The 8,294-nt window shown below is 46.9% G+C and overlaps 4 protein-coding genes across 4 annotated transcripts in view; 1 reads left to right on the top strand and 3 right to left on the bottom strand.

The window, feature by feature from the left end:
• Positions 1–872, bottom strand: part of TERG_08273 (zinc finger-containing protein ZPR1) — a gene marked incomplete at both ends in the record, with an annotated part of 1,710 nt that extends 838 nt beyond the window's left edge. Inside the window, 2 exons of the mRNA XM_003231137.1 lie at positions 20–679; positions 750–872. Coding sequence (XP_003231185.1) covers positions 20–679; positions 750–872 — 783 coding nt within the window. The remainder of the gene's footprint in view (positions 1–19; positions 680–749) is intronic.
• A 746-nt stretch (positions 873–1,618) lies between these two features.
• TERG_08272 (uncharacterized protein) lies at positions 1,619–2,260 on the bottom strand (the record flags this gene model as incomplete). Its single annotated transcript, XM_003231136.1, has 1 exon — positions 1,619–2,260. One exon carries the CDS (start codon positions 2,258–2,260, stop codon positions 1,619–1,621), a length of 642 nt encoding a protein of 213 aa, XP_003231184.1.
• Positions 2,261–2,716: 456 nt separating this feature from the next.
• Positions 2,717–5,417, top strand: TERG_08271 (uncharacterized protein; the record flags this gene model as incomplete). Its single annotated transcript, XM_003231135.2, has 3 exons — positions 2,717–2,788; positions 2,880–2,981; positions 3,082–5,417. 3 exons carry the CDS (start codon positions 2,717–2,719, stop codon positions 5,032–5,034), a joined length of 2,127 nt encoding a protein of 708 aa, XP_003231183.1. The 3' UTR covers positions 5,035–5,417.
• A 191-nt stretch (positions 5,418–5,608) lies between these two features.
• TERG_08270 (uncharacterized protein) lies at positions 5,609–8,238 on the bottom strand. Its single transcript, XM_003231134.2, has one exon. It carries the CDS (start codon positions 8,193–8,195, stop codon positions 5,664–5,666), a length of 2,532 nt encoding a protein of 843 aa, XP_003231182.1. The 5' UTR covers positions 8,196–8,238; the 3' UTR covers positions 5,609–5,663.
• Between the last annotated feature and the right edge of the window lie 56 nt (positions 8,239–8,294).

Below are 8,294 nucleotides of genomic sequence, written 5' to 3'. Positions count from 1 at the left end.
TTGAATAAGGGATGCTAACCTTCTGCATGTTGACAACACAAGCTTTCGCGCAGCCAGGACAGTGGGTTGGGAGAGAGTACACATCTCCGTCGACAATGTCAAGGTCGTTAGGGTCCCCCGAAACCTGACCGGCCTGATCCTCTTCGCCGATGCCAATGCCGAGGGCCTCATTCTGTTCCTTGGTACGCTGGAATTCCTTTCGCTTGTATCTGGTACCCTCATCGTAAGGTGCAGGAGCGATCCAAGAGTTGCCAGTGGTATCTTCCAAGGTCACTGTGAATGGGAACGATTCACCGTTGATCATCTTAGCAAGCTTCTGGAGGATTTCATCGAGCGCCTGGTAGGTGGCCGGGTCGGCGGTTTTGCGCAGTGGTTGTTCGCTTTCGAGCTGGGTCTGGATCTTGGTGAGGAGACCTTCGATATTGGTAAGCTGTCCCTCACCAGTTGGCATTTCTATTCCGAGAGTTTCGAGGCGGAAGACCGAGCTATCACCCTTGACGACCTGGCGGTCAAAGTCGCGTTTGTCATGGATCTCCAGGGTGTACTTCGTGCCATGCTCCTGGATCTCGCCGGCAGCTTTGATAGAATTATTCTTGTAGCCGCAGTGAGGACACTCGAATGATTCAAGGAGGACGTCGCGGAAGAAGGGGATCTTGATCAGGAGGAATTTGGTAGAACCCTGTAAACGCGGTTTCGCTGGTTAGAAATACAATTTCCCAACGAAGATAGGCAACAATCTGGCCACTTACATTGTCATGGCAGTTCATACACATGCTCTCTACATCGACAAGCCCCAGGTCATCGTCATTCTGAACGACCTTCATGGTCTCTTCGTCAGCGCGGGGCACGGCGTTGTTATCCCCGCTGGCCATCTTTGCCCTTATCGTGGAGGGGTCGCTTTGGTGTGTTTGGTTCTCGTGGTAGTCAGGAAAAAAAAATAGCCGAAGTCAAGTCAACACAGTTTTTTACTCTAGAGTGTCAACCGGTAAACCTGGGGCCAAAATGTCTGCTTTATATGTCTTGTCTGTCGCTTATTTCGATGACAAAAAAAAATTATATGTCATGAATATTTTTAACTTCCTGAGTAATCTTTCGGTGACCCACAAAAGGAAAAATCTTGAGTTTATTTCGATCTTTTTGAGCCTCAAAGAAGGTTGAGACAAAGTCGGAGATCCTGAAAATGAGAGCGGACGGCGTTGACCTAGACTCAGGACGGGGGCGATATATAGCAGTCGGAGGATAAACACAGACAGAGAGAGACTTGTTCTTGTCACTTTTGATATTATGCTGCTATCCGAAGCCCATTGCTCTTTCCCCGACAGCCCACTATAATAGCATACGCCGCCGGGAGGCAAAGCTAGCGCTGCTGCTCAGTGAAAAAAGTACTTAGTTTGGGGCCTTGACGGTCAGAAAGAGGGATATTTTGAATGGAATAAAACGTACTCTGTAGTCTTAGTTTGACCATGTCCGGGTCGTTGTGACTGTAGCTCTCAGTAAATCGCCTCTAAATGGCGTTAACGACCGCAAGGGCGAAGTTGGTTATAACCAAGTAGCATCTGCGGTATGCGCAAACTGAAGCCGATAACTTCTCGCTTCTAGTGATGTAACACGCCTCCAACTACGACGATTGAAGGAAATCCAAAAGATTTAGTGAGCTAGAGGGCTTGGTCTGCTTCTGAGTGGCCAGGCTGGCCAACAGGCCCTTCTGCTTTCGCATCTTTGCTCGTTTTTTGCTGCTGGAATTCTCGGAATCTGTCTTTGAGGTCGCAGATCCAGACTCTAGCCTTTCAGCATGATCCTTAGTAGCTCTTAGAGATATTTCTTGGCTGGTTGAGGATGAGGTTGCGGCCACGGTTGAAGACTTCCTCTTCCTCTGGATGGTTCTTGCAGGTTGCGGGATGCGTTGGACCACTTCATGCCTACACCGTAGACACTCGTATATGAGACATTTCTGCTCCGATTGACCCTGACTCGCGCCCTGGGATGGCTCTTTTGGCCGTGACTTATGCACACTTCGAGCAGCTTTGGGAGGGGTCTGAGTTCTGGTGAAGACTCTGCTGTTCACCCCCGGAATCCGCACGCTCCCACACGATGGACAGGCTTCCATCTGGTCTTTGATGGGGAGACGAGACGACTTATCCTGGAGCAATATGCTATTATGCATCGTTACCAGATGTGCTGAAGTCGAAGGGCTCTGCTGGCTGAGCAGACGGGCAGATGCCTTCAAGAAAACCAGTCTTGCGGATACCGGCTGAGACATGTCCTTGGACAAAAAGAAGCCAAACACAAGGAGCGAGGACAAGCAGGTATCTATGAGTATTTTCGGTCTCGTATTATCGTGCAGAGTAGTTATATATACAGATGCAGTCTAGAGTTGTTGGTGGAAGAAAAGTCGAAGATATAAAAATCATCAGAAAAAAGTGCTTTTTCAATCCCAAAAAGGCAAAAACAACATCAACTTCCCTAGCAACACATAAAGGGTGAAAAAGTGAAGCGAAGACAACACACAAAACAAAGTGAAGAGACGCGCGTTCACTTTCTTTTCTTTCACTCTTCCTGTTCCTGTCCTCTTCCTTTTCTACTCCCTTTTTTTTTCTTCCTTCTCTTTTTCCTTTTCCTCTTCACAAGCAACTGGTCTCAAACAGTTGTATACTAACAACCACACTGGATAGCCGTGAATCTGCTACGCCGCTTCTGCATACGAGATACCTCAAACATGGCAGACGCAGTAGCAATACCAGAGATACCAGAGACACGCCGCCCGCTTAGAGTGGCTGTTGAAGGATGCGTATGCTTCCCTTTTTCCTAGGTTGCTTGTCAATTATATTATATCTTAGATACACAGAAACAGCATCATCTGCTAACTCTCAGTTAACTAGGGGCATGGAAAACTGCATGATATCTACGCGGCTGTCCAGGCTTCAGCTGAGGCCCGCGGATGGAATAGCGTTGACCTACTTATTATTGGGGGTGACTTCCAGGTAAGACTCTATCTACGTGTTTCTCTACTATATCAGCCGATCTGTGTGTGGCTGTGTCCCTAATAGTAGTTAACGTCATGCTTACTCTGGTATATCATAGGCTGTGAGAAACTCCAATGACCTTACTTGCATGGCAGTTTCAAACAAGTATAGGGAGATTGGAGACTTCCATGAATACTACAGCGGTGCTCGCGTTGCCCCTATCCTCACTATCTTTGTCGGAGGCAACCATGAGGCCAGCAACCATATGTTCGAGCTCTACTATGGTGGTTGGGTTGCTCCAAATATCTACTACATGGGAGCAGCCAACTTGATCCGCTACGGGCCTCTTCGCATTATGGGCATGTCTGGTATTTGGAAAGGCTATGACTATCACCGTCCCCATTATGAGAGAATCCCTTACGATGGTGACACGCTACGCTCAGCATACCACATCAGAGAGGTCGATGTCCGCAAACTAATGCAGATCCGTACGCAGGTCGACATTGGTATTAGCCATGATTGGCCTCGTGGCATTGAATGGGCTGGAGACTATGACCATCTCTTCAGAATCAAAGAACACCTCATGGAGGATTCCGAGACCGGGAAGCTCGGTAACGTTGCAGCCAAGCAGGTGCTTGACAGACTCAGACCTGCTCACTGGTTCTCTGCTCATCTGCATTGCAAGTATACTGCCACTTTGCACCACCAGGAATACCAACCTCCACAGGTACTTATCCGCTTCAACGAACCTGAAGAAACTCTCGTCAAGCCTCCTGTGCCCTCTCCATCTGTCCTTGTCGAAAAAGCAAATACTGTCTCTGGTCGTCCTAAGGACATCTCTGAGCCAAAGTTAGGTCCAACACAGGAGGTTGCACAGGATGACATCGCAAAGAAAAACGCTTGGCGTGATTTCCACCAAGTTGCTGCTTCTACTGAGCAAGATGAGCAGGAACTATTCATGAGAGAGGTTGCAAAATACCACAAGCAAGTGGAAGTGGGGAACGTCACTTCTGGTAGTGACATTACCTACCAGCTGAAGTGGAAGAAGGTTGGTGTTGATGATGGAACTGGTCGTGAGGTCCAAGACGTTATTACGACGTCCATTGACAAAGAAGACGACAAAGCCGTTGAGACCCCCGAAGTTGTGCAGGTCAAGAATACCGATGAAATCAACCTGGACATGGATGATGGATCTGAGAACGATGAGTCCAAGGCCAATATTCCTGCAGGAGCTGAAATTGAGCCCTTCGAAAAAGTTACCAACGAAAAGGCACCTGAGCCTGAGCCTGAGATATCCGAGGCTGAGGGAGCAACTGTTAATGATGCTAAGAATGTTGACTCCGTTCCTGATGACATTCGTAGCCAGCTACCAGCCAGCTTTGCCAAGCCTTTCCCAGTTACGTCTGGACCTAAGCCAATTGTTGAATCCACTCTCCCAGCGGAAATAACCAATACTACCACTGAATTCCTTGCATTGGACAAGTGTGAAGGTCGCCGTCATTTCCTTCACCTTACTGAGGTTAAGCCCGTCTCCAAGGACGATGGAGCTGGTAACACTGGTCCTTACCAGCTGATGTACGATAAAGAATGGCTTGCCATCACCCGCGCTCTGCATCCAGGATTCACCGTTGGTGACAAATCTACCTCTGTTCCCTCTAACAAAGGTGATGGCGGGTATAAACCTGACATCATCGTGGCTGAGGAGTGGATCGAAGAGAACGTTGTCAAGGCCGGGAAGATGGCCATTCCATACAACTTCACAATCACTGCTCCCGTATATGACCCTTCCGTTCCAGTTAGCACCCAAGAACAGCCTCCTGAATACCCAAACCCACAGACTGAGGAGTTCTGCAAACTAATTGGTATTGAGAACGCCTTTGCCATGTCTGATGAACAACGTCAATCCCAGAATGAGGCTTTACAGGCGGCAAATGAGTCTAACAAAGGAGGCATCTTCCGTCTCGGTAACCGTGGCAACCGTGGCAGCCGTGGCAATCGTGGCGGTCGCGGTCGCGGTCGCGGCAGAAGCGGACATGGTGGCCGTGGTGGACATACTAGAAGCCACCATTAAGGCGACTTTTCTACACGATTAAAGTCCTATTGGGATCTCAGTCCTATCAGACTCAATCAGACCGGAGGGTGTTTTGTTCTCTGCATCAAGCAACAGACTCAACCGCAGAACATTTTGTTTCACTTGGTTGCATTACCTTGGCTGTTGATGCTTTCATTCTTTTATTCACCTTGCTTTCACCTCTATCAGTTACCAGGAATCAAATTCAACCAACGGTGATAAACGGCAATGAATCTCTTCAGCCTCCAGATTTCACATTTTCCTTTGTTAATTGCATGTTTTTTGACCTTTATTGGCACAGATAAATATCATGAGCTATGTTACTCAACGCCGGAGTCATGGAGAGGAAATCACCCGGGTCTTCATGGTGGATAAGCAGTTCCCATATTGTATTTTTTAGTTAAGCAAGAAAAAAAAAAAAAAAAAAAGGGAGAGAAGAAGAAAAGGAGAAAAATCGGGTGCATGGAATCAGGTAGTTAGTTGAAATGGAACTGAAAAAAAAAAAAAAAAAAAAAAAAAAAAAAAAAAAAAAAAAAAAAAAAAAAAAAAAAATTATTTGAGATTAATGACATTCAATATTCACTGTTCCGATGACCATAATCTGTAAAGCGGCCTTGTGTAATTTTACATTACTCAATTTCCTCAATTCCTGGACGGCCCCTAGGACCCGATGCACCAGCAACAGGCGTAATATTCAGCCCAGCAAGGCTATCACCAAGTTCAAATCGAGGCTGAGCACTGGCTCCAACACCACGCAGGATCGCTTTTTCAGTCCATGCCTCCAAACTCTCGGTTAATGCTCGTACATGGCCGCGGACAAGAACATCGGTTTCTTTGCTCTCCACAAAGGCTAGTACATGGAGGATATCTGGAATATTTCCAACCGTGTTCACGTTAATAGGAGAAAGACTGTAGGTGGAAGTAGTATGCGAAAAGCTGAACCCCAAGTCTATACCTTGCTCCATGGCGTTGTCTAATGCCTTTGTGATGTCAAGCATTAGTATAGTAGACGCACGGCGGATGATTGCGTTTTCAGGCCCTGTTTCTAGCGTCAGTGTAGAAAGTGCCATGTCCATGGAGGTGGAAACTATTCGCTGTCCTATACCAGCAATATTTGTCTGAATGGCAGATGCGAGGATGGATATGGCCGATGCGCGAGCACGTAGATCATCTGGTTGCTCATCTGAGGCTGCCCCTGAAGTCCATGCTTGGAGAATTTTATTCAAATAGGCGGATTTCCCTGGGTCTTCCGGCTCTGAGTCTGTGTCTTGGTCCAATTGGTTTATGATATTGACAGCTTTGGCTTCTAGGTCTTCTGCATCATCGGTTTTGCCTCTTTCCAATGTTTCACGTTTCGCGTCTGCTAACCTTTTCTCCTTAGCCTTTGGTTTTTTTCCCCGCCTGCTAGCCACCTCTACCATTGTATCGCCTAAGGTCGTAGCTGTTTCGCCTACTAGAGCACCTCCTATTTCCTCGACAGCCCTGAGAATAGCTTCACCGATGCGTAGCCTCTCGTCCAAGGAAGCCTCTTCACTACTATCCCTATATCTCTCAGACAGGGTTTTTATAACCGTGCGTGGATGCTTTGGGGCAAGAACACCGATATGAGAGATCACGTTTAGGTAGACAAACTCGTCATCTTTCCGATTTTCCTCACCTCGGGTAATTAAAGATATTAGAAGAGTGAGAGTAGCCGGAATGTCAAGAACTGGCGAAGACTTCTTTATCAATCCGGATAGTATGGAAAGTCCTTCGGCTTGGACTGGAGGTAACGGTGAGTTCAAGTTTGCAAGAGCTTGTCGGTGTATCTCCAAATCACTGATGTGCTGCTGATTAACCACAGAGACACATTCTCTCTTTTCGTGGGATAGATATCCACCGATGATAAACTCTATGTGAATTAATAATGCCGTTGCTGGGTGCTTAACCGCCTGAGAAACGAAAGGCAGCACTCGATCTATTTTCAGCTTTGTCTCTGATAGTAATGTTCGTATTTCAGCGCCGGGGTTCAAATCTGAAGATAGCAGCAGTGTAGAAAGTAAGCTGAGCGCAGCGGACAGTGGCTCCGGTGATTCAGCAGAGTCTGAAGGATGAACATCATATCCATTGTCATGATTTCTGGAGATGTTTCCTAGTGACTCTAAAGAAGGTTTAGCAGTTTCTTTCTTGTCCCTATTCGTAACCAGATGTATTTCGTGGTCAATAAGTTGATTGACCAGTTTCACTATTTGATCCAATCGACGACATAGAATATCCTGAAATTGGCTGATGATCTTTTCAGCAATCTTGGTATACACCACTTTTTGTAGACCTAGGTGTATATCATCTGGGGATATCAATGGTTGGCTCTCGGAGGTTCCTCTTCCTCCAAGGAGCCATTTGCTTGTAACCAGAAGAAAAATGTCTCCAATATGCGTTTCTCGCTGCGGATCGACTCCGAGAAAAGTGACAAGTAAATCAGCCCGTTGATCGACGTTCTCAATGACTTGCATTATATCAGTATGCTCCAGGTTTGGGGGCTCGCGCTTCCCTACAAATATATCATGGCTTAGAGAATGCTTGTAGGTCCACGTTTCCTCGCCATCCCACATCATGTATTCGACTAAGCGTTCAAATCTGGATTTGGCAGAAGAAATACTGAAAAAATTCTGTAAGAGCACGAATGTATGGTCAGCCCACTTATGATTTTTGAGAGACTTTGCGTGCCAATGTAGTCCCCATAGAGGAAGCATTATAGGTCCGATTAAGCGCTTGAGTAGAGCGGGGTTAGGATGTAGAACGACCAAGGATGTCAGGCGAAATAAAGCCAGGGACAGCTGGTGGGTATTGACGGTGGCGCGGCCGTTTGTATGGCTGCCATTTCCCTCGGAAGCTGGCGAACCATCCCGATTGAACTTGCGTAGCCACAGGGTGGATGTATCGTCGGCTTTTCCATGAAATGCGTCAAAGATAGGCTTAACAAACATTTCAAAGCCGATCGTACCAGGGGCACCAATAGGGCGCTTTGGTAAGATGCCATTTCCTATTATGTACGATGCTGTCTTTCTTAGATCCATATCATCTCCATCAAGAAGGGACAGAAGCTTTGGCCCGACATTTGTTAAAAAAGTTTCTGGGGATATCCCACGGGGTATACTCGAAAGGATCCTAGAGGACTGCATAATTGCTTGGACGGTGATCGGAGGTCCATTAATCTGCTGCGAAGTTGATGAGGTCTCGGGGGCGAACTGAGATGCGAGAAAGGTAATTGTTTGGAAAAC

This window comes from Trichophyton rubrum (genome assembly GCF_000151425.1).
Source record: "Trichophyton rubrum CBS 118892 genomic scaffold supercont2.13, whole genome shotgun sequence".
In the NCBI taxonomy this organism is placed as follows: Eukaryota; Fungi; Ascomycota; class Eurotiomycetes; order Onygenales; family Arthrodermataceae; genus Trichophyton; species Trichophyton rubrum.
This window is presented reverse-complemented; position numbering and strand designations above follow the sequence as displayed.

Bases quoted from the DNA above. Each gene is read 5' to 3' on its own strand.
- TERG_08270 (XM_003231134.2), bottom strand. From the start codon at position 8,195: ATGCAGTCCTCTAGGATCCTTTCGAGTATACCCCGTGGGATATCCCCA.